Genomic DNA, 25513 nt, shown 5'->3' on the forward strand with positions numbered 1-25513 from the left:
ACTGCAACTGGCAGGGCATGGCGAATGATGGGATGTGGGTGAAAGGTCAGTATCATCCCACCATGGTATGGCTTGTCTTCCCCAGCACGCCTAAGGACACTCTCCTATCCCAGCTAAACACCAGCGATCCACACAAACACACACACACACACAAGAGAGGAGAGAAGAAAAGCCATGCTGCACTGGCCAGAGGCCGGGGTCAGGGAAGATTACTGAACACACTGTTTGCCTACGGAGTTCACAATACATAGTCATTTTTCTTCTCTATCTCTGTTTCTATCACTACTCTACTTCCTTACTTCCTCACTTTCTCCCTCGCTCTCTCTCGACAAAGAGGGGCATAGCTTGCCAAGGCTGCAAACTGCTTACGCCGCCCTTTCTGGTCTCTAAACAGGTCATTTTGTTTTCTATTCCTGTCTCGGCGGAAACGGTTATCATCTGCCCACTAAAAAGGTCACACACACTCCGGCGCAATGCTGGAAAAGCCTGCCAGAGAAATTGTTGAGGCTGATTTGGCAGGGAAAATTACAAGTGACCTTTTACAATAAACACAGAACCAGCAACAGCAGCAGTGCATTTCTCGATTTCTCATTCCTTCTGTTTCTTCAGAAATTATAGGAGGATAATGGAGACGCACTGGTTTGAAGATATATATTGTTATTAGACAGGGGAGACTGTAATTATAGATTAGGCTGAGTTAATCATAAGGGACGTGAATGGCTGAAGGTCGGGTGCGTCCACTGAATCGGAGTGTCTGGGCACACTGAGCGAAGGGGCAACTCAGTTAAGCTTGAAACGTCAGCAGCTTCTGTGTCAGCCACCTAACACAAGCAGTGCCTCCTCCTCTGACACATCACAAACACACACTTGCGTATCTCTCACGCCACGGCAACTGCCCCCACCCCTCCGTCTCCTCAGTTGATTTCACTGAGGCAGTGACCTCTGTCTACTGGGCCTGGCTGGCTGTCACTGATCTATTCCTGCCTTTTGAACAGAGGAAGACACTCCCAGCCCGGCTGCTGATACGCGTACCACTCCACTCTCCTGTCAGGTTGGCATGAGCGGAGGAACAACAGAGTGCTCACTTGCATGACTTGTCCAAAGCGATATCCAGTATTTTAAAAATGGGCAATAGCAATCCATAAAACTGCCACGAGGAACCACAACATTTTTCAACATTACCATAAAGAAATTTGATGTTTAAACAGCCTGATGGATTTTTTTTTACCTTGTTTACCAGGCAAACCTTATTATGCTGTCAACTCCACTAGCTGCAGAAAAAGAGAGAAGTGCTTCAGCTTTGTAAGAGCACAATTCAAAGTAATGGGAGAGGAACTGTAGCGCTGTCACACTTCGTCAGCACTGCCTTAACAACACTCTCTTGTGTTGGGATTTACTGTAACTTAGCAAATGTACAGTAACCTTGGCTCGGGGTGCAGTGTATCTATGAATTAATTACTTCAACAGCTCAACGGTGCTTTCCATAGGCTATATGCTAATTAATTAGACAAACACAATGTAGATCCAAAACATGCCCATCAGGAGTGTTATAATTGGTTCAGCATCGGCTTCAGCACTAGGGGTGAGGGACATGTTCGGCTTCTGTGTCTCTGTTGTTTGGATGAGGACGATTTTATGGGCTTTATTTATCATTGCTGAGGGATTTATGAAGTCTTAGTGAGGACAAACTTAGGGTAAACTGAGCCACTGTCCCACTTATTAACTGTTTGCTTGAATTTGTTCTTGTTTATTTCATGGAAAAGTGCAAATCGAGTTTTCAGGGATTCTAAAACTAATAAGGAGCGTACCAGGTCAGGCTGTTCTCCTGCACCACAATTCATATATAACCCATGCAATAATGAGGCCGTCATACGTAAAAAGCCCACGTATTTGGGAATGCTGTAAAGCGGGTGACAGGACAAAAAAAGTAGTAGCTTAGGACTGTGGACAGGTCAAACAAACACAAGACTTTCCCACAGGAAACTGGTACTCAAAACTAAGTCAACTTTGAGTTTTTTTTAGGTAAGTCATCATTTTATGATGCCAAGTCCTGTAAACGATGTAGTTTTATGTTTAGTACGTAATGCAGCAACACCCCATTACAATTGTTTTCATGAACCTAACCAACATAACTTTACATTGTGTATGTAATGTGATCATGATTGATTTCCTTAATCTAATCTACAAAACCTTACTTTTCTAAACCTTACCTATGAAACATAACTTTCATAAAAATAACCTAAGCAACTTAACTTCTGTAAAGTTAACCTAAGTAACTTTGCTTTCCTAAAGCAGACTTACATAAATTTACTTTTAGTACATAATGTGAAAATGTCAAACATTGTTTGGTTTTTTTAGACCTACCACAGTTACTTCACTTTAAGTATGTAATGTGATGTTGCACAACCATGATAGTTTTTCTAAACCCAACCTAGGCAACTTAACTTTTGTAAAAATAACCTACCTACTGTGACTTTAAGTTATGTATGTAACATGACAATGGCAATATAGTTTCTTTTCCTAAATCAAACCTACGTAACTTAACATTGCTAAACCAAACCTATGTTGCTTTGCGCCAAGTACATAACAAGACAATGCCTAACCATGTTTTTTTTTTTCCTAAACCGAACTCATGTGACTTTACATTCATTATGCAAGTTCAAGTTAAGAATGTAATGTGACAATGTCATTTGTGAGGCAGTAATATTGTTATGAACTGTAGTATGTGCATTTTTACAAAATATCACACAAAACATTGTGTGAGGATACGTTGACCTGGTACATGAGTTTGTCCTCATTTTTAGTGTCAGAAAAGGCATCCACAGACAGATGAATCAAAATACAGAAGAAAACTAAAATCCTGCATGTTAATACATTTTCTGTTCAGTGTCCTGTAGTTTACAGCCGAGTTGAATCCCAGTATATTTCTTTTAATGCAATTTGTATTTCCACCTGCACAACCTTCTCCATCTATAAGGTCAAGTGCACGAGTTCACACCTGGGCCAGGAGTGCTTGTGTAAACCAAACAAGGACATATCTCCCTGGGAGATTAATAGTCATGGCCCATTTCTCTGCAACCTGTTTCTGAGCCCTGGGAGGATGAACCCGTTCCCTGACCACTTTTTACACGAGAGCACAAAACTGGAGTCTTTGCAGCTGTTGAAAGAAACGTGTTGTTTTAACCAACCTGATTTATTTGACCCTTCAACTCCAAAAATGATTGATCTTTTGGAAGAATAATGGTGAACAAATACTGCAATCTATGACAATAAATGGACCAATTACCTAATTACCTTTTACACTGTGTGCTATGTCTTTCTTTGTAATAAATGTTATGTAAATCCTTTTGAAAAGCTGTACTACAAAAAAGGCTTGTGGGTGTATTTTCACCCTGTTGATTACAATAAATCCCTCCGTGTGCATTAATCATATTTCAAATGCAAAGACTTGGCACAGATGCTATTTCCCAGTGCACCTCAGTCCACCAGTATCAAGTCGAGGACACATCACCTGGGACCCACTGCCTCCCAGCCTCCCCACTGATTCCCCCCGCTTCGCCCAGCAACAGGCGATGAAACTGACTCCAGTCATATATCAGCCCAGCTGGATGGGGTGTTTATTATTACAACACAGCAAGGGAGTGACAGAGGGAGAAAGCAACAGAGGGAAAGATGGCGAAGTGGTGGGAGCAATGGAGGGGGAGAGGAATTAAGGCTGGCAGGAGAGGGAGGATGAATAGAAGAAGGGAGTTGGGTGCTGTGTGGTGCCCAGGGAGAGGACTGTACCATAGCTGCCAAGGTGTCTGTCTTTGTTTTTTCTGAATGCATGCATGCGTGTGTAAGTGCTTGTGTTGACAGTTCCAACAAGGTGAGGGGCGGATAATGAGATGAAGCTAATGAAGAGAGAAAATTAGTGGGTTTGTAGAAAAAAAGTGAATCAGACAAAGGTAAAAATAAAGAGGTAACCAGGCAGGGAAGGTGTAAGAAAAGACAGCATAGGGTGTTGCTGGTTTGGGCAGGAGCCCTCCCTTCCCCCCCTGCCCCCCACCACCCTCCTGCTGCCTCCCTCCACCTCGGCTCCCCCTCCATCCCTCCCGCTCGCCCTTGCAGCGTTGTTGATTAATGTGGGATGAGGCTGGCCCCGAAACAGAAGCTCTTTTCAGCGCTGTCACACTGGGGAGATGGAGAGGCAAACTGTGGCCAAGGTGGATTTTACCACAAACACACACACACAAACACACACTCACGTACACACACTTTTGACCAGGCAGAGTGGATGAGCCCAGCACACCATCAAAGGCCTGGTATCTGCCCGGAGAGTGTGCCAGCCTGCCTGCAGTACAGTGTGCCTGTGTGTGTCTGCTGATTTTGTAAAATGTGTGTGTTGTATGTTTGCCTGTTTGCACAGTTGTCAGTGTTTGCATGGGGGCATACACACTTGTGTTTATTCCCTACACATGTGCCCAGGCATTTGTATGCGCATTTGTATGTTTGTGTGAACTCATCGGAGGTTATTCTGACAGTACAAGAGTTTAAATGCCAACAAATTATATCTCCTTTGACAGCCTTTACATTTAATCTGATTTTTTGTAGCACATTGATTTGGTTATTTTCAAACTAAAATGGCTATTTTATTCAACTTAGATAATTACAATGTAGTCAGTGGATTTACTTTTGAAGTTAAGAAGCAGTTGCAAGCACATTTAACTGACTTATTTAAATATGCAAGCACTAATTGGGCTCAGCAAATATGAAATGTGGAAAAATGTTTAAAGAACACTTATATAAAACAGTTCTTTTGCATCACATTGCTTTCCGCAGATGTTGTGCTTTCACAAAGTTAAAAAATGTTCTCCTTAACAAACATTAGATTAACATCAACCACCATGTGCAGTGATTTATGTACAACATGCATTGATTTTTATGTTTGCATAGTGCGTGCACGGGTGTGTGCATCGCCATTTTATCAAGCTTCAATGTGTTTTACAACACCTCCCTTTAACTCCACCAGACTAGCTGCAGTATCAGTGCAGTAACAGCTAAAACACAAACCTTGAATCCATAACCGGAGGGGCTATAAAAGCTAACCACGCCTGATAAATGCAGAGACATAAATTCCACTTTCCCTGCAGGCGAAGTCAGTGAATTGAAGGATGTCCACTCTTGTGTGCTTAGCATGCTGAGCCACAAAGGCAACGGAGCGGAGGTGTCTTGTTTCTCTGGTAAACAGATCTAGTGAACCAAAGAAGGAGAGTTTTCCCCACAGGCCACCGAGATAACATCTCAGTGTGCCGTGACCATCGCATCACGTCCTCACAAACCAAACAATAACATCCTTCAGGACTGAGTCTTTCTGTTTGTCCTCCTGTCTGCCTGTATGATGATGTTTATATCTGATTCCTCTGGATGACAGCTCATAGTTACTCTACAATATCACCCCTCCTGATTCTTGAATGAAATGCAAATAATGTTGAAACCCAATTTCCAGGACTTTTGTTAGTTTTGAGTATATTTCAGGCATAGTTTGTGCCTTGAAGTTTGCTATAGAGCCATCATGCATACCAGTTTTTGGGTGTTAAAGCCTCAATGAGAAATATGTACAATTAATCCAAGTCGCGAGGAGGGTGGAGGGGGTAATTTGAGGTGCGGAGATCAGTCAATGCACCTAAAATAACATGTCAGTAACCACTTTGTTAGCATGCAGATCACGCACTGGCCATAATAGCTAGAAAAAAATAATATTTTGTAAAACAGCTGAGCTGTTACCGTTTTCAGGTGGTTTGCCAAGCTTATCTGTGACATACATTACCAGTTTTCTCTGACATACCTGATACTGGACTTTTGGGGGTCTTCACAAATTTTGAAACTATTCCACATGCTTGACTAAACCTGACATATGGTCAAAGTGTTGTTAAGTTTCAGTAACTGAACTGACGTTAGATGAGAGTAGGACTCCCAACTTTGTCCATTTTCCTGTCTGAGAATACAAAAATGCTGATGAATAAATAATAGTGTTGGATAACTATTTGAGATTTTTGGGTTAATTCATATATATATATATATATATATATATATATATATATATATATATATGCATTTGAATACTGATTTTGACATCGATTGCCATGGCAAAATCAAAGCCTCAAAGTGTCTGGTTCAACCCTTGTTTGCTACAATTTCAGTGATTACCAATTAAACTAAGCTATGTCTTTCCAGTGGCATGCTTTGTTGTTCCAAAACGAGATCATCCCAGCTGCTGCAGCTTGCAGGAGTATTTAAAACTGTCGCGTGAATGAGCTAAGATTTACTCAATGTACTGTAAAGGCATGCGGTTCACTTTTCACATTAAGGCATCAAAAACATCAGATTTATGTCACTAGGAGAGGAAAAAAATGGGACATTTTTAGCAGCAGTTTGAATACAGCCTGTCTGCTTTTTATGTTTGTCTTTCTGTCTACCTGTATGCCTTAAAATCCATTTTATTTGCTTGTTTTTCTTTTTATTTGTCCATCTGCCTCTCTGTGTTCAAGTCTTTACTTTTCCTCTCCATGTCTGTCTTGTCTTGACATCTCTATTTACGTCCATCAAGTCAATCTTGACGTCTACCTGCTCTCTTTCTTGACTCTTGACTGGTCATTACATCTTTGTAAGGTGGTTTTGCTTCTCCTGAAGGAATCTTGAAACTATTCCAGACATGCCCGCATGAACAGCGAGGCAGGTGTCTGTTTACAAGGGGGAGGTTGAATCGAATTTCAGGACAGCACCTTCAGTATGTGTGTGTGTATATGTATGCAAGAAGGTATGGTTGGGTTTCTCTGCTTCTAAATCGAGCGTGTCAAAGTACACCTGGAGATAAAGACATAGGAGGAGGACCTGCTGAATTGTGAAAGTCATCCACCTATGTCCAACGCTTCATAGCTCAACCATCCCCCCCTAAACTCCTGCATGGTTGGGGTCACATGTAAAAAATATGTCACTGAGTTTGTTACAGGGAATAAATAAAAGAGAGAGAGGCGCTTTAAGAGACCATATGAGCACAGTATATATCATGACTGCCTGTCATTGAGGTCAAAAAAGGGCAAAGAGCAGAAAAGAGCTGTTTTTATGAGTGTGAGTGTGTGAGTTTCTACCTTGTAGGTTCGACAGGAGGGGTTGAAAGCATTTGTTCCACAGACAAACAAGGTGTCATCATTTTGCTGCAGGAGGACTTTGATGAAATTGTGACACTCATCCTTCAGGGGAGCGCAGGGCAGGAGAGAAAGAAAGAAAGAGAGAAGAAAGGAGGTTCATGGTGACATTAGAGTCTTTTATAACACACACTTTTACACTGAAAGCCACATGTGGTTTTTAAAACAAGAGGCTCCTTCTTTTCTGTCTTTTGAAGTACAGCGTGGACTGTTTTACAGACAAGTGAGCTACATGTGTAACAAACAATCAGGTGTGGAGTCATTAAATTAAGCATTTCATCTCAGTACATTAGGACATATTCACAGTTAAAATGCACCTTTTAATAGCAATAATAAAATCATTATTACCTTTTCAGTTTTTAGAAGGTACAGAAATTCTTATGAAGATTCTCATGAATATAAATTGTGATATCAAATTGTTATGTAACCTGCAGTAAGTGTGTTATTGCACCTGTACGATTGCTATGTCTGGTAATGTGCATTTGTTCGTGTTAGGGAGAGAAAGCAACAGATAGACTGTGAGAAATTACATCTGTTACAGCTTGTGTGCGATGCATAATGTGTGATCAGCAAAGTGTTTTGTGATGAATTAGGTGACATTTGTTCTATAAATGAAGTTAAGGTGGAGGCACAGCGGTGGCAGGTTTGTGTGTGTTCTCTACCTTATGTTTCCCTTTCATTCTGCAAGTGTCCACATCCGCCTGTCTGGACTTCCATGTCATTTTCTGGAGAAAAAATAGTAAAGTAAAGGAGTGAATGACAGATGGAGAAAGAGAGAGTCAGAAAGTAAACAAGAAAAAAAAACAACAGAAAGCCTTATAGAGCTCAATAACTAATCTATAGTGTGATCAATAATCATCATCTGAGATTCTCCGTCATTGATTCCCCTAATGAGGCACCTGCTCTGAGGTGAACTTTATTCTAAGCGCTGATTGGAGATCAGTTTACCTCCTTGAACTTCTAATTCTCTGCCGGGGGAGGAGGAAATACGATACTGACCCCGGATCAGAACAGTGTGTGTGCAAGGACAGATCCTGCCTCAGAGCTGGGAGCTCATTTCTGTGGATTGATAAGCTGGCAATCCTTGTGGCCACAGCTCGTGTTCACACACGCACACACACACACACACACACACACACACACACACACACACACACACACACACACACACACACACACACACACACACACACACACACACACACACACACACACACACACACACACACACCTCGCCTTGGCCTGTGGGTCAGCGCAAGCCAATACCTGCCAGTCAACTATAAACACACAAATGGCCTCTCTCGCGGTCACACACACTTATCAGTCATACTAACTTATATCCAGCAATGCACATAAACACACACATTCACCATTTTTGCCCCCCCTTTCTGTGGCCTGAGGGTCAGCGCTGAGCCGCTGCTTCAGCCCGCCAATGTTGTACAACATGTTTGGAGCTCGGCCACTGATTAAAGACCCTCAGTCATCAATCAATCTGCACGTCTCCCATCGGCCTTTCATCTGCAGCCTGCGCTCATTAAGACCCACTCGGCCGGCTTTGACATTGAAGTGGATGAGGTGGAGAGACGGCTGGTTGGTGCATACACGAGAATGGCCTTGTTTGAATTCTGTTTGCATGCATTATGTTAAGGGCAAACGATGCCAGCGAGGAGTGGTTGGAATGGAATGGAGAGTGGGTTATTACAGCTGAGGGCCGATGTAAATATGAGGCGAATTATCTGAAAATACACAATGGGATCTTCTTCCTGTTTGCATCCATCTTGTGTTTCTCGCCCGCCTGCAATCCATCTCATCTTACCCTCTTTTTTGTCCCTTCTTCCCTCACTTCCTCTACTGTCCTCTCAGCTTCCGTTACACACCCATCAGTCCTTCCACTGTCCCACTGATGAGCGTGGATGACGCAAGCGGTTTGCCTAGCTGATTGATTGGATAATCTTCTTAACGGGGTCAGCACGGCGAGCACGGCACCGGTGAGCGGGTGAGTAAGACTGCTGGCAGGCACACGTATACACCCACGTGCGCACACAAACACACCGTGGCACTCTGAGCCGGGTTATTAGGGTTACGTTGTCAATCACTGCACGCCAAGAACAACACGTCCTCAAAGAGACAGACGTCTCACTCACCTTACTGAAAAAGATCTCGTCACTGTTGGCAGTGTCTGTGTCCACCGTGTATATGTGATCCCTGTGAGCAGGTGAGGGAGGGCAAGGGGGAGGTTTGGAGAAAGGAGAGAGAGATGAGAAGATAAGAGTCAGACAGCAGCAGACAGTCAAAAAATTCAACAAACAATAAACCCATTTCTTTTCTTGCCTGTTTTCTCCCTGCGGGCAGCAAACAACGTCAGAAAATGGGGCTTTGTATAAACTTTGTTCAAACTTCAAAAAATGACAATAAACAAAAGGAGGCCAGAGCTATTTGCTCTGTCAGACAGAAACAGTCAACAAAGGTTTAGAGCGCTGTGGCGCAGGCCCGGGGACAAAAGCCTCTTTGTCCCAGAGAAAGGTCTTGGGGGGGGAGGTTGAGGGAGGAGGGGAAGGTTGAGACGGGAGGTGCCAAGTCACTCAGAGCTGTTCAGGTCAATTAAGCCTAGTGTTTGAGCCACAGGAAATCTATACTAACACTCATTATGGCTCAGACAAGAAGACTTGTGTGTGCTGGCCTGGAAATATACAGACCTCTCCTGTATTACACAGTCCGACCATATAGGCCCCAGCAGGGCATATGGAAGACATAAAACCCACAAGGGTTAACTACATCTCAGACAGACGCACCGGCTGGTGGACCATGCTACACCTACTTACCGTGGAGAATTAGGGTGCAGACAGGGAGAGGGAAGTTGTTGGGGGGCAGGGGGAGAACTTGTGAGCAGGAGAGGCGCAAAGAAAAGGGGAGAGCCAAAGGTGACCGTGCCAAACGATGTAACTGCTTTAATTTGTTGGAGATTAGCTGTTGAACGTGTTTTTAATCAAAGTGTGTAACAGTGGCATCGTCAGACTCACAGCTTAATTACGTTCCAGCTCCCCAACCTGCGCTCAGCCAGTCAGCCTGCCTTGCTCTCTCATTAACTAAATCTAATAAAGTCTTTGGAGGAACAGGCATCTTGAAATGAATCCACTTATATCGCTTTCCTGGGGGCCACCGCCATCTCCTCCAGGATAAAACACAGTCTACTGTACATTATCAGCCATGACGCTTAAATTGAATAATTAATCTTTGAGAGCAGTTGAAATTAAGAAAACAGCACTGCTTTCTCTGTGGGAGAGACAGCACATTTCCGGTGAGGCCACGGGCGAAATCTCTGTGAAATTTTTGCAGTGTTTTCTGTCATTTCTTTCCACGTCTACACTGGGATTCAAATTTGTCAAAGTTATTGCACATCACACAACTCTTCTGCAGGGCACTGTGTTTAATTCATCCCAGTGTTTTCAGCAATCTTGCCTTCATCAGGTTGGTGTACAGTCCACTGATCAGTCATGTGATTTATAGATCACTACACATAGATACTACGTACATATTTGTTCTGTCATGATACTGGAATTTCTACCTATGATACAATGTCTTAAATAAAATCAGACACTCAGTAACTTACAGCAAAACAATGTAGATTAATAAAAAGTTCACTACAGTGAACTGTCCCTTTAATCCATAAATGGATAATAGGCTGATTATCAATTTTTAAATCCAAAACGCATAATTCTAAATTATTTTCTCATTTTTAGAAACATTTCCATGCATAATTTAGCCACAAAAGCAGAAAAAAAGGAAAGACGGAGGTCAACTTCAGGTCACTGCGATGCATGCCATGTCCTTCCTAGATTCAAGTTCACTTGCTCAACCAGATGCCAGATGCTGACTGTCACTGTGCAGTCTGCCGTGACTAAAAATACAGAGTTTTAGGCTTAAACCTCAAACTGTGCTGCAAAATGTTTTTCATTAAGACTCTCTGGTCGCACTACCATTTCACTACTCTGGCTAATTGATCTGGATTGGATTTCCAGGGTTCCTGAACGGCCCTTCTGTGTGTCAGTGTTTCTTTCACCTTGCTGCCAGGGTAAGAGGATACATATCATGTGGCTACAGTAAATCTGATTACTAAAATGGCAACTGTAATTCATCAAAGATGAAAAACAAAAAAGATCCATGGCACATTTAAGAGGAAAGACGGAGAAGAAGAAACATCTAAGTGTAAAAGAAAGATGATGGGTGATAACAGTGATGGATAGTAATTGTTCTGCTCCTAAAGTTCACCGACTTGTTAATTGAACTTCATTTATATCGTTATATTAACATTCAAACTTTATATTAAAAAGACAAAACTAAATCAAAAGCTATTAAATCAGTGGATTACTTGGCGGATTTAGTGTAATCCCGTGGGTTATTTTACTGCCTGCAATTTTAAAACAGCTCATGACTAATCTGCAATTGACTGCTCCATAATTTTCAACAGTAACCTTCCCAGCTATGCTGCCTGTCTTGTGCCTCTCTTGTCCTGGTGCTGACAGCGTCCTCGAGGGGCAGAGGCCATCCAGCCGCAGGGTTTTTGGTTCCAGCTGAGATTAGAGGGAGCCAAGCGATGAGGCGTCCCTCAAACATCCTGGCTGAAGATGGAGAAGGACAATGGAGCGGCTGTGTCTGTGTCAACACCAGCTCTCTAAACACACACATGTGCAAGGAGACCCCCCCCTCCCCCCTCCTCCTTTTACTCAGACATGCTGACACACACACACACACGCACCCTTTCCCTTATTCACCACTGCACCTGAACTCATATTACCACATATTCACTGCCCTCTGGTGTGTGAGTCACATCTATCTAACTTCATGGTGAGAAAAAAAGAGGACAGAGAGCAAAGGCAGGGTCTTTCAGCGACCACACTGGTGGTATTGTATGTTGTAGGCCATTAACTACGAATGGAACATAGTTAAAATTATTGCAGACCATTTTCCAAAGCAAACCTGAAGTTTTAAAGTTGACTTCCTACCTTCCAGGCAGTCAGTGGTTTCCTTTTATTTAATAACCTTTGAAAATCAACTTGAAACCTGCTTGAAATACATGATCCATCACATCCAACACTTCACTGCCTTTATTTCCCAGCAAAGTTATGAGGTATGATCTGACATCCTTTACCAAAAAGCTTTGCATTCACACGCTATCATTGTCATTATTGGAGTTATTAGATGATGAAACTGCGGCTGCAACTAATAACTTTATTTAATCTTTATTGTCTTGACTAACTGAATAATCCTTTAATTATAGCGGAAAGAAACAAAGATACTCAATCTACGGTTAGAGAAAACAGAGCAGCAGATTCTCGCTTTGAAAGTGTTGCAACAAGAGAATATTTGGCATGTTTGCTTGCAACCTGAAATGATTAATCAGTTGTTAAAATAGTTATGGATTCATTTTCTGCCAGTCAAATCAACACAATCTCACTCCCATCTCAGATGCACGGCAAACTATGACTCTTTGGTACCCCTCTACTGCCCGTTCAGGGACTATGTGTCAATTAACACTCAATACATGCATTGTGTCCTTCCAAAATAAAATTCCATTTTCATAATAAATGTACAGCTTCTGCTTGTTAAATGCACACTGTTTCTTTTTTAAATAAACTAATACGCTGGGGAATCCCTTTTTTACGTTTAGGCAACAAAAACATGTGGTTAGGTTAAGGAAAAACATCATTAACGCCACGAAACACGAGGTGACATGAGTGAAATACATCACATGACATATGTTCCAAGCATAGCAGGCTACATACATTAGATAACTCAATGACTTTTGGTTTCACATAGGACACAAACTGGGGTCCCCCAGGTGAAAGTCATCTATTTAGTTTTTTTAAGATATCGTGTCACATGTAAAAGCAGCATTTCAGAGGGCTGTTGGTCAAATTATGATCAGTTCAGCATGAGAGAGAGAAAATAAAATAGTGTCTTGTTTTGAGTCTTAAAAACCTGAATAACACAGGCATCCTACTGACCAAGCAGCCAAAAGGCGAGGTCAGATTTCAAGGCAGATCTTAGCCACTGAGAACAGTTCAGACTAAACAACTGGCCTGAGGAAAAGCTGTCATCCTTTTGGGGCAAAACTATGGCAAAGAGTAATGACACGACCTAATTCTATTATGTAGCAGCCTGTTTCCATTTGCCCTGAGCAGTTCAGTGTGAATATAAAAATAAGGTTCTATTGTTTATTGTTTCCTAGAGGAGAATCCATTTACATCACCAATGTGCACATTTAAATTTCGCTTGTAAAATGATTTATGAGGATGAAAAATGGTGTATGAGAGTTCCATTTAATTTTGCATAGTACGGGGACTATCCCAAGCATTTTAGATCAGGTGAATTCCTTTGAATAAATTGTGTTATAACTCATGAAGTGCTGAACAAGATGAGCTGGGAATCTTTATACTATGCAGTATATACGTGAGTTAAAGAATAGTTGTAAATGCCAGTTCATGTATACATTTCCCCTTCACTATGAGTATAACTCCCTCTAACTACTGCCTGAGTTACCATCACAGTTGAATTACTGTGTGAATGCAAAAAGCCACAGTGCAATTTTTTTTTTAATTTTTATTAATTTACCATTTTAATATGACTACAGCTCAACAAAGTTAAATAAGGGAAAGGCCACAGATGTGCTCTGCAAATAAAGCACAATAATTAAAATACTTTTTTGGCATCATGGCTACGAGTGTGCGATTATTTTCATTCACACCTCTATTTTCAGTGTGGTCAGCACCTCTTTAACAATAGATTATGTTCCTCCTTTCTTTCAACCTGTGAATTTTGAACCACTCACACCATATGTGTAAAACTAGATCCAACAAAATTATCAGAAATGATCAGGAATCTTATTTGTGTAGTTTTGAACCCATTCAAACTACACCAGAATTCATCTATAAAAGGATTTTATAAGTGTGACACTGTGCCCATCTCTGTGAGCAGTGGGCTACGACTTCAATCCCATTTTTATTAGCCTGTATTTGTTCATTCATTCATTTGTATTTTGGCAAGTTAACACTAAAAAAGTATGCCAAAGTAGCTGTAACTGTAATTTGAGATCATCTGTTACCAGCTGGCTGCCATATTGTTTACTCTACAAACAGACAAGCTTTCATTGCGTCATCTACCAGCAAGAGTGTTTATTGGTGCAGTGTAGTACATTCTGGTAGGTTTTCTGCCACAGTCCTTTTTCTCTGTTTTCTCTGGTCATGTCGCAACAATTTCAAAGCTGCATAGACAGCCTGTTTTTTTTAAAAAGACCATCTTTCCAGCGGTGAAATACTTCTTTAAGGATGTAATGATTCTCAGGCATGTTCCTGAGTTATAAGGAGCATCTTCTTCAATGACTTTAAGCAGATTTATGGACGTTAATTTGGAAGGGACATCAGATTTTCCCCTGTGCACCCTCCCTACAACTCTCCAGCATTCCCTTGGGGAGCCTCACAGTTTGAAAACCTCTGATCTATGCCAACCACTGGACTGGACCCAAATCTAATTGGTTCAAATCATTCTCAGACTCAAATTTACAGTAAGAATTTGTCTGGTGTGACCAGGCCTTTACTTGGACACTGTTCACTTCATTTACTGAAATTCACTAGAAGATGTTTTGCTGCTCGTCATTATTCTCCTTCCCATCATCTCTCAACCGTAAACTATGAATCAAACATGCTCTGAGGATGGCACGGCACTTTTATACAAAACATAAGGGTGTACTGTTTTGTGTCTGCTACAAAAAAATCGAAACACCATGAGATTCTAAAAAAACAAACAAACAAACAAAAATAATTAAATGAAAGCCTTTGACAGCCAGTGAGTGCAGAACATTGGTTGACAATGTGAATCACTTGGCGTTGGCCCCACATTTCCCGAAATTCTGCGACAAAAATGTGTGAGTAGGGTGGAAGGTATGCAAATATCCTGTTAGACACAAATATGGAGTGACTGTAAAAGGATGGGTACAGACAGAGAGAAAGGGCTGAATGATCAAGGCAAGACAGCAGACCAACTGAGTGCGGGCAAGTGTGTGAGATTGAGTGACATGGAGGGTCTTTGGCGGACATGTAGCCATGCATAGCCAAGAGAACACAGGGGCTTTGTGTGGAAGAATGTCGTTCTCATAACAGCGCATTTCTTCTAGGGTGACGACGGGCCAGCTCAGTCCATCTGCTGGTCCTTTGTCAAACTATCTTGCACTCTTTTAGCAGAAAGGAGAGGAACTCGATTAGCATGCACCCGGCACCTTTTGCCACCACCCCTCTTTCCACAAACTAAATGCCTGCACGTCCACCCTCCTCTCCACCTCCCACCCCTTTTCTCTCTCATCACCCATATTCCTCTCTCTTCATAACTGGATCATGGGAGGTAGAGGAGGGTCCATTGTACATTGTTTTGGCTTTCCCTGGTTCAAATCCTCTTCACAAAGTGTATGGGAGGGAACTGAGGAAGCCAGCAGGCACCTTTGAGCTGTGAAGGGAGTTGTTGAGGTTGTGAATGGGCTGAGGGCACCGAGAGGCCCTCGGTGATGTGGTGGCATGAAATACAACAAGCCAGAGTTCACTCACCCCCACGCCGAAGCAGGTTGTTCTTTTTGAAGGCTGAAGTTCTCATTACGTTTTTTTACATTCTCTCCACATCTCCTTTTGTGTGTGTGTGTGTGTGTGTGTGTGTGTGTGTGTGTGTGTGTGTGTGTGTATGTGTGTGTGTGTGAGTGTGTATTTGTATTTGTGTTTTAGTGTAGCTGGGTCAGTGGGGTGAGGGGCATGCACACTTAGCACAGTTGGGCATACCAACCGTGTAAAAAGGTGGCTTATTTTACATTTATTGATTGAAATGTATCCATTAGTCTTAAAATATTATTCACATCTCTTCTTTGGGGTGGGGTGCTAAAGAGCCCAGTAAGTAAGGGAATGAGTAATTTATGCTCTCAATATATAATATGTGCTTTTAAAGACCCCCCTGAAATTAAATTTAAACTGTCTAATGTCTATACAGTGTTTTTTTGTTGTTTTTTTTAAACACTACAAGGCACCATGAGCGAAATATTGCAATGGCTGAGCATTTCCCTCTTGAAACTGCAGTGTACCAATGACGTCAGCTGGGCTGGCGGCTAGCAGTTATCTGTGCTAACAATGCAAACAGCACTAACAATGGCAACACTGCTAACAGAGCTAATGCTGTTAACCTAGCAATGAATGTTGTCGTGGACACTACACTGCCACAACAACACCGTGGGCCGGGATGGCAGTAACTGCCATAAAAGCACAGTGCAGAACGGCGGCGATTAACTATCCTGTGCAACATACTCACACAAACTCTACCACAACAACAAACAATGACGCTCTGATGCACACAAACAGAGGTAGCGTGAATAAGTTATCTGCTCAGGACACCATAACACCACTATATCTTTACACAGCAAATAGTGGTTTGCTACTATATCAATGTCCTGAAAGTCGCATACAGAAACTTTAAGATGTTTTTCATGGAAAAAGTTCTAAATAGGGTCCATGTAATTTTGATGAACAGAGATTAATTTTTAAGAGTATAATCAATGCCCGAAGAGAGTTTAAATAACTTAATTTGTGATAATGAATTAATTATGTGCACCACAACTAACTGAACAAGCCCTTAAGCAATACTAACATTTTCCATTTCATGGTAAAGGGATGTAATAGATTAGACCACAATGTTTAATGCACAATATCCTCAGTATATATACATTTTGATATTTAGATGAGATTGTCCATTGCTTGACAGCTTTTACTGTTTTAGGTCCTGATAGCAGCCAAACTACAGAATCACAGCCTGATGAAAGCAAGTCTCAAGTATATGAGGGAAAAAATCAATAACCTAACAATGTGTATGTATAAGAAGAAGAAGTATTTGTATCGGAATCTCGATATCAAAACACATCATCTAGCCTGCCACAAACACTCTGAGTGCTCCTCTCTAACTAACCGGAGCCACAACAACTTGTAACTTCAGTTCCTGCTGTTACAACAACTTCACACTAATTCAAGAGCCTGAATATAATAAGAACATTTCTCTGGATGAATTGCTAAAAATGTCAAAACCTTCAGAGAAAGACGGTATTTTACATATTTTCAGAGTTAGGTTTTGAATGGAAACTTGTTCCAACTTTTAATTCAGGTGATTACGACTACTGGAGCTGCAAGCTTTGTTTCAGAGTGTGGACGTGGCTGGATGTCGCTGGTGCTGCGAGGAGAGGGAGAGGAGGCAACCGTGTAATCCCAGTCATTAGTGGGTTTTAACAGGATTTGGTGCAGCTACAATAATGGAGACTCTAGTGGCCTCCACTGCGAGACCCAAAGAGACCCGACAGGGAAGAACTGTGGCCACAGCAGCTCGACTGTTCCAGAGGACTCAACTGAGAGAAGAAGGTAATCTGGATATTTGAGTGTGTGTTTCTCCGTGCGATGTTTGTGTCTCTGTGTGAGCACTAACGGCAACCACAAATTTTGTTCCTCTCTCTCCCTTTCTCTCTCTTTCTCTCTCTCCCACACACATACATACACATTCTCTCTCTGGTTCCCATGCTTCCCAGCCTCATAGAGGGGTGTAAACAGAGTGTGGTTGGTGTTACCATGGTGAAGACCGACTGAGGGCCGGGAATGGCGACTATGCCCTGCATGTGGAGAGACCTGGGGCATGCTCACTAGCCAGGCTATACAGTAACACATTCACACACACATGCATAATTATGTAGGAGTGTCCGTCTCCTTTTCTGCTTGTCTCATTCTCTTCATGTCCTCTTAAATGGAATTTCTAGTTTTATACAACCTGGGTTTTTTTATTTGTAACAATAACATTAGGCTGCTGAGATCCTGGAACGTGGTGACATTGTGTGAGAAAAAGTCAAACAAGAAGAGAAACACGTGCAGTGAGATTATAACATTTGGCTCTTACAATGTTTTAGCTATTATAAGAATGACTTTTTAATATTTCCTTCCTCGTTTACATTTTTTTGGAGTGCCTGGATTTCCTTCCTGTGTATCTACTGGTCCCCATTTTCCATGAGCACCCAACCTTATGTTTTGATGTATGATTGACTATACAGAGCAACCACTATTTCTCTTTTTCCTCACCTAGATAATGATGGTTTAAACAAAATAAAAACACTATGTAAGCCAAATGTATTTAGAGAAGAAAGATTACCAAATCTTTCTATTGTAAACATCTGAGTGCACCAAATTATCTTAATTATTGATTATCATAACATGGTGAAACAACTGTCTTGTTAACAACTCATCTGATTGGCTGAATACTTGACTCTTTTATGCAGCCGTGTCCCCAGTAGGGGTGCATGATTATTTCTGCTGTCTATTAATCTGTTGGTTATTTCTTTGATAATTCATAACTTGTATGGTCAATAAAATGTTACTGTAACTGTTGATCAATGTTTCCAGCCCAAGATGACGTCCTTAAATGTCTTGTTTTGTAAACCATCTCAAAGACATTCAGTTTACAATCATAGAGGACACCAGAAAATATTCACATTTAAGAAGCTGGAATCACAGAATTTTGATTTTCATAAAAAAATACTTACACTCATTAATGGATTATCAAATCAGCCACAGGAAACACAGAAATGATTTTGTTGTTTGGTGGTCATGAACAGCGGTCTACATCTTAGGTGTCTCGCCTCAGTGTCACACCGTCTACCATACCCTCCACTTCCTACGACAAGGTCAGGTCGTATACTATCTCACTTCAGAAATGTCAATATGATACATATGAAACATGCAAATGTAACATATCCGTGGTTTGCAGAAATCTACAAAGTCAACATTTTCCTCTGGTGACAGGGCTGCGCACACACAGTGAAGAGGGACATGACATGACTAGCTATGTCTCAGCTGAAGACACACCTTCACGCCCATATTCATCACACTCAAACACACAGATATTTTCCAGAGATCAGAATGATAAATCTCCCGTTGCACTGTGATGAATTCCCTCTGAATGCTGTATATAGTGTATCCTGACCATGAAATATGGATTGCTGGGATAGGAATGCTCCTGCGTCGATCTCTCACTGCATCAAGAACAGTTTATTGCTTTTACTGAACGTGACTCTGCTGCTAAACACCTAAAACACGCATGACAGCAGACACACATAAAGCACTGAGCTTATACATGAAGAAGTTTTTTATGTTTATTACCCATACTTTAACACACATCATGTCTCATTTTATCATGGGTAATGTACAGCTGATTACTGCCATAAAATTGCATGAAACAGCAGCTGCACATAAGCCCACTTGGTAACAAGGTTGAACCTCATGTTCATCAGCGACTTCACAAACACTCTATGATTCATAACTATTTTCTCTGTGTGCGACTGCATCTGTGATATAAAGAAGTTGTTATGAATTGCTCTTTTTCAGAGCCGACATTTGATAATTTAAAAAAAAAAGTGAAAGAAATCAACACTGGGCTGAGCAGTCCGATGCCTGTCTTGTTAAAACGGAACAAACAAAAGGCTTTTTGATCGCCTGCATATGAAAAGACAGCTGTCTGACATCTTATCAGGCTGTTCTGTCCCTCTGGATAACGCACCTGATGGAAAGTGAGTCATGGAATAAGAATCAGAATATTGAGGAACTAAACTATTCATGTACTGAATTCATAATCAGCGCTCAATATATATGAATCTAAGAGAACTAATGATATTTTACACATATTGGAAAAGCCACGACCTCATCAGTGGAGGCCATTTTCCTCTATAACTGCCCGCGTATAATAGCTGAACACAGGACTGCAAAAAGAGTGCCTGATTTCACCAAATCAATACATTTCATTCAAGGCTCAAACCCATGGATGAATTATCAATCACTGCATCTGTTGCTGAGTTCCTCCCGTTGCCAAAGACTTGCCTCTTTCCCTCTATGGATTAAGCCACTTTTGTCTATTTACAATTTCATCAGTTGCTGTGTTTGTATGCATCTCACAGCCTAAAAATCTTGTGATTTTATTGCCAGCGCCAAAACAGGAGCCAAAGGGATTTAATACACTGAGCAGCCATTCAAAAAACAGCCTGAAACAGTGTTGAGCTTTGGACTGCGTTCACAGTGGCCATCTGCAAGCTGCTGCGCACCAAGAACTGAGGCTCACTGGTCTAGAGGCATGATGGCAAAGCTGTGTGATGCTGGCCCCAGAATAAACAAGTCATTTGACTGGACAACCATCATAAAAGCAACTATTGATGTTGCCTAGTTTTTTTTTCTTCTGCAGCATTGTTCGTTGTTTCGTAGCTCTGGACTTGCTGGGTTGACTGTTGGCACGCTTTCACATTGATTTCTGAAGTGGTGATTGTCTCCGCTGTTTGCCTTAAACTGTTTGTCATTCAACTTTTACATGTCTTCATCGATATCCTGCTAGCCACGGTGGATCTCGCTGTCATTTTGTGGGTCCATGTTATTGACTCGGACATTCTTCTCTGTGTCAGGATCAATGGCGGTCGTCCGGCTCGGTCTAATCTAAGGCAGCCATTCCAGTTATTCAGGGGTCACATACCTCGGGCCATGTGTCCACATTCCTGTCTGCTTTAAGCAAGTATGCAAGTGTGGCACCAACGCACCAGGTGACCTCGCACATGCACACACTAACACACTGGAGGCACAATCACAGGCTGTCGTACCCAACTGGCACATCGACACATGTTTGCCATCTAAAAGTGCCTCCATATGCTAACATACAGCCGCATGTCACACTCAAGAAATCACTTTTAAATCCATGCAACAACTGGTCGGCATAAACTGGCCAACACACGCACACTCTCACAAACACACCCCTGCAATAAACCCTCTGTCTCATTTCTTTCCTCTACCCCTCAGGCCCCTGACACCCCATGTGGAGCAGGTGGGCGACAGGCAGACCAAAGTCTCCGGCGCCCCAACACACACACACAGACACACACACACAAACACAGGCTCTCTCTTTCGCTCCGTTTCCTTTTCCACTCTCCACACACCTCCTCTTAATGACCACAGATATGTTAAAAAGCTCTGCCACTTAAAGCAGCAGCCTCCCTCAGCCACTTAATTTGACATGCTTGGGAGAAAAACAAAGAAAGACCCCCATTGTGGCTTTTAACAGTATCCAATCAAGCCTGCCACTCAATTAGCCATGGACGGCACCGAACAAACAGAAAAGGATCCATTTTAGTAAGGCTGTTTCAATGCTGCTGTAATATTATACTGCACATTCTTTGAAGGGAAATCCGCCTGTTTGATGCTTTGGATGTGGACCTGACTGTTTTTACAGTTCCCTCGCTTTGCCTTGAGGTGAAACAACATGAACATTTCTAAAATAATTAAGACAGGAGAGAAGACAAAATCAATATCGGTTTTCTCCATGTCTCCAGATGGTGGAATTGAGCTATATTATCTCTGAAAGATGAGTCACAGAAAATTAAAGGCATGCAGGTGAAAAACACATTGACGGATAGACATGAAGCAATAAAGGCAGGTGACAGTCGAAGGGGAAAAGCAGCCAGACATAGAATCAGAGAGTTTTTTAGAATCGATTTTGCGAGGGCAACCGGGCTGCCAACAAATAGACTCAAAACTTCTGTATTGGTCCTGTATCACTGTTTATCGACAACACAGCATTAAGGCTGTCTAAATTGCATTTAGATCTTACATGTGGATTATGTCAAGCAGTCTTTTCTTTGATATTAGTATTTAACTCATCTATATAAGTGCATGTGTGCAGGCGTCTGCCTGGGTGTTTAGCAAAAACAGGCCTCAAGTCTTCAGGGACATCGTACGAGGTAAAGGGGGTTTTGGCAGACTGCGAGTAATGGAAGAAAAAGTCCAGACTGCAAAGTGTTTAAAGTCTCAGCATTTTGCTCCGAATTAGTCCCCCCTGATCCAAAAACTCTGAAAGAAAACAGCACAGCAGGGCTCCAAAGTTCAGTTCGATAACCCAACTTCTGTGAATCTTGCTGCCCTCAGCTATCATCACGTTAAAACAGGATCACAAAGCTCAACTGGCAACAACTGATGAAAATCATTCAGAGCTAAAACTTCAATCAGCAAGTGTAATATGAAATGAGACGATGACAGATTCAATAATCCTGCTAGAACTCAGTTAAATTCATCCCAATCTACAGTGGCCCACACTTTTATTTCACAAAGAAATATAGTAAAACTTGCAATTTGGAGTGTCTTCTTGAATTTACATCTGTCTTTCAGTGTCTGCCTGAAATAGTAACAGTATTTAAGTATTGTCTTGGTGTGGAGAACAGAGCAAGAATTGGTTGATGGTTGTATGCCTTCACAATCCAATTAAGTTGCTGTTTACATTCATGTCTGTCCAAACTCATGCAGCCATGACAGTAGAAAATGCTCTGATAAACATGGACGCTGCTGCAAAGAAGCTACAAATTCTAAAACATGGATGCTTCACACACATCTTCAACACGACAGCACAGAGGATCTATGCAATCAACACAGTTTCACGGTGGACACCCAAGATTAGGGTAACCAGTTCAGTATATCGCTCCTTCTGTTCCTGAGGTTTGACATTGAGTATTGGCCAGACAAGTGTTTTCATTATGATGTCACAGTGAAGTTGACCTTTGACCTTTTGAATACAACATGTCATCACTTAATCAATTTATCTTATTAGACGTGATATATGAGGTCACAGTGACCTTTGACCACCAAAATGTTATCAGTTCATCCTTGAGTCCACATGGAAATTTTAAAGGTCAAGGTCACTGTGACCTTGACCTTTGACCTTCGACCACTGAAATTAGGTAAGTTAAACCATTTATCAAACTGGATGTTTGTGCCAAATTTGAAGAAACTCCCTCAAGACATTATTGAGATATTGTGTTTAAAATAAGGAGACTGATGGACCGCCCAAAAAAAATCATGCCTTCACCCATATCAATGCAGAGGCATAAAAATCTAAACAATTAGCTCTTATCACCCACCTGGCGGCGATGTACAACGTCCTGTTCATGATCATGATGAGCTGGATGTCCAGTTTGTGCCGCTGCGTGTTGTTCCTGCCAGGTTTGTGGCCTACAAACGCTGGGTACTGCTTTGTGTCTGCAAGGAGAGGACAAAAATGAATTCTTGCATGTGTTGCATTTATAACTGCAGTAATTGCAGTAATAACAACATTTAGTGTGTCTTGTGGGTTTTAGGTCAAATGTCAACCCATGTGTCTCAGCTGGATGAGAAAAACGCCACCACAGTTGTTGGCTGAGCTCCTCTTGCGACCGTAATTGTAGGCTAAAACTGTTCTGCGCCGTACCATGCAATCGTTCTATTGTTGGTGGCTTTGGATGAAAGCGTTTGGTTTGAACAGACGCTCTGATAGAGTAGCAGGTCTATGTGAGCTGGCTCTGGCTCAGCTCTCCTGGCCAGCAGTGTTGGGTACAGCGTCAGGCCCAGAGAGAGTAGAACGAGGCAGGACAGAAGGAGAAACAGAGAGAAACAGAGGAAACAATGACCGTATCTTTGTAGCCTGCAACAGCGTTTACGCTATCACACACAGCATTAGAAGCCCAACAGAAAAATAGCGGATTATCCTTTGATGTGGGGTGGGCTCCGTTTCAAATGCTGCTTTAAGTCCTTCATTTTAGTGTGTGTAGAGGGCCTATCCTTGGGCGCCAAATTACACTCTATGCCACCAAAATGCATTCAGCTGTGGGGGGAAGGGGGGTTTGTAGAGGAAGCAAGGGTTGAGAGGGGTGTGGAGAAGCAAAAGGATAGAACAAGTAAGAGAGATACTGAAGAGGGGAAAGACAAAGAGGAGAGCGAAAAGAGCGCAAGGGGAGAGCGAGAGAGGACTTGTAATGAGAGGAGGGACAAGAAGAGAAAGAATGAAAGCAGGAAAGGAAGAAAGAAAAATGGAAAGGGAGAAAGAAAGCAAGACAGCAAGAAAAAAAAGAAGGCGGGAAAGGAAGAAAAAAAAGAAAGACGATATACTTACAGTTGCCGTGTGAGATGCTAATAGGCTCGCTGTCTTCGGGGAAGCCTGCCCCGGCTATTTGCAGTAGCGTGAAGTAGAGTAACAAGGCCTCTGACCTCATGGTCGCACCAACACTGCTGCTGCTGCTGCTGGTCCTCTGCTACAGATTTACCTCAGCCTGTTCAAAGAGACAGAAGTGGGAGACGAGAAGGAGATGGAGAGGGATGAAGAGATAGAGATGGAGGAAAGCATGAGGGGGGAAAAGACAGGAAGAAAAAAAAACAAAGTTCGTCAAACAAATGTGTTTTCACCTGACTGCCTTCTCAATTACTTTCCCTCCGCGGTTTTTGCATTCTTTGTGTGAAACAAAGAAACACAGAAGCCGGGAGGAGGGGGGAGAGTGCGAGGACAGGCTGAAAAAGAAAGGAGTTAGCCAAATAAATTCAAGTCCACCTGAATTAGCTGTTTGTGCATTTTGCACGGCTCGTTGCAATCTGTCAGAGATATATTTATATATGCATTTTCGATGACTCAAGTGAGCCGCATTGCAAGCGAAACAGAATTAATTGGATTATGTTGGTAATATACGTCATAGATCGATGTCAGGCAGAGAAGATCTCTGTGCTTCTCTCTCTCTGTATGTGACAGGGTCTTAGTGAAGTGGGAGAGCTCTTGTTGAGATTAGCCTGCTGTAAAGCATCAGCAGTACCTGGAGATGGAGCGGGATGGTGTGGCAAGTACCTAATTTCCCACTTGTCAGTCTCCTACAAGGGCAGCAATCCCACATCTTCACTCCTACAGGCTGATGACTACCGCAGGCTGATATGGTGCATCAGTTTGGCTATTAAACTCACCAATTTACTACAGCGTTGATTTAAGAACCACCTGCAGGCTTTTCTCTTTCTTTAATTTTTATTTATTTATTTTTTTAATCTCATTTCTTATTGCACTCAGTCTTTACCTTAAGGGTTCAGTGAGTGGGATTTAGGGGGGCATACGTATATATGATCTCTACTAAGGGCAAAGATTCCGTGTCAACTTTTGGGAGGACACAGATGAAACGCCAGATTTTCCTGCATTCTGGTGAATTTTTATGCACCGATTAATTGTCTTTCTGCTTCAAGTCATGGTGTAAATGTCTTTACAGGTCCAGTGTGTGTGATTTAGGGGGTTATACTGGCTGAGATTGAATATAATAACAATGTTTTCTTTAGTATATAATCACCTGGAAATAAGAATCATTGTGTTTTTGTTACCTTAGAATGAGCCATATGTATCTACAAAGCAGGTCCTAGTCTTTGGAGATCACCATGTTGCATTGCCATGGCCCTATGTAGAACCAA

The 25513-nt window shown here is 42.0% G+C and overlaps 1 protein-coding gene across 3 annotated transcripts in view; it reads right to left on the bottom strand.

Moving 5' to 3' along the window:
* The window catches only part of sema6a (sema domain, transmembrane domain (TM), and cytoplasmic domain, (semaphorin) 6A), a 137317-nt gene that overhangs the window by 55279 nt on the left and 56525 nt on the right, over positions 1 to 25513 (bottom strand). For all 3 annotated transcript variants that reach the window (XM_042487874.2, XM_088076600.1, XM_042487873.2), the window contains exons 2-6: positions 24192 to 24348; positions 23185 to 23302; positions 9332 to 9392; positions 7850 to 7912; positions 7131 to 7232 (exon numbers count right to left, since the gene is read on the bottom strand). In XM_042487874.2, the coding sequence (XP_042343808.1) occupies positions 7131 to 7232; positions 7850 to 7912; positions 9332 to 9392; positions 23185 to 23302; positions 24192 to 24291 (444 nt within the window). In that variant the 5' untranslated portion in view covers positions 24292 to 24348. The remainder of the gene's footprint in view (positions 1 to 7130; positions 7233 to 7849; positions 7913 to 9331; positions 9393 to 23184; positions 23303 to 24191; positions 24349 to 25513) is intronic.

Source organism: Plectropomus leopardus, chromosome 4 (assembly GCF_026936395.1).
Source record: "Plectropomus leopardus strain MGB_pleo_1.0 chromosome 4, ASM2693639v1, whole genome shotgun sequence".
NCBI lineage: Eukaryota > Metazoa > Chordata > Actinopteri > Perciformes > Serranidae > Plectropomus > Plectropomus leopardus.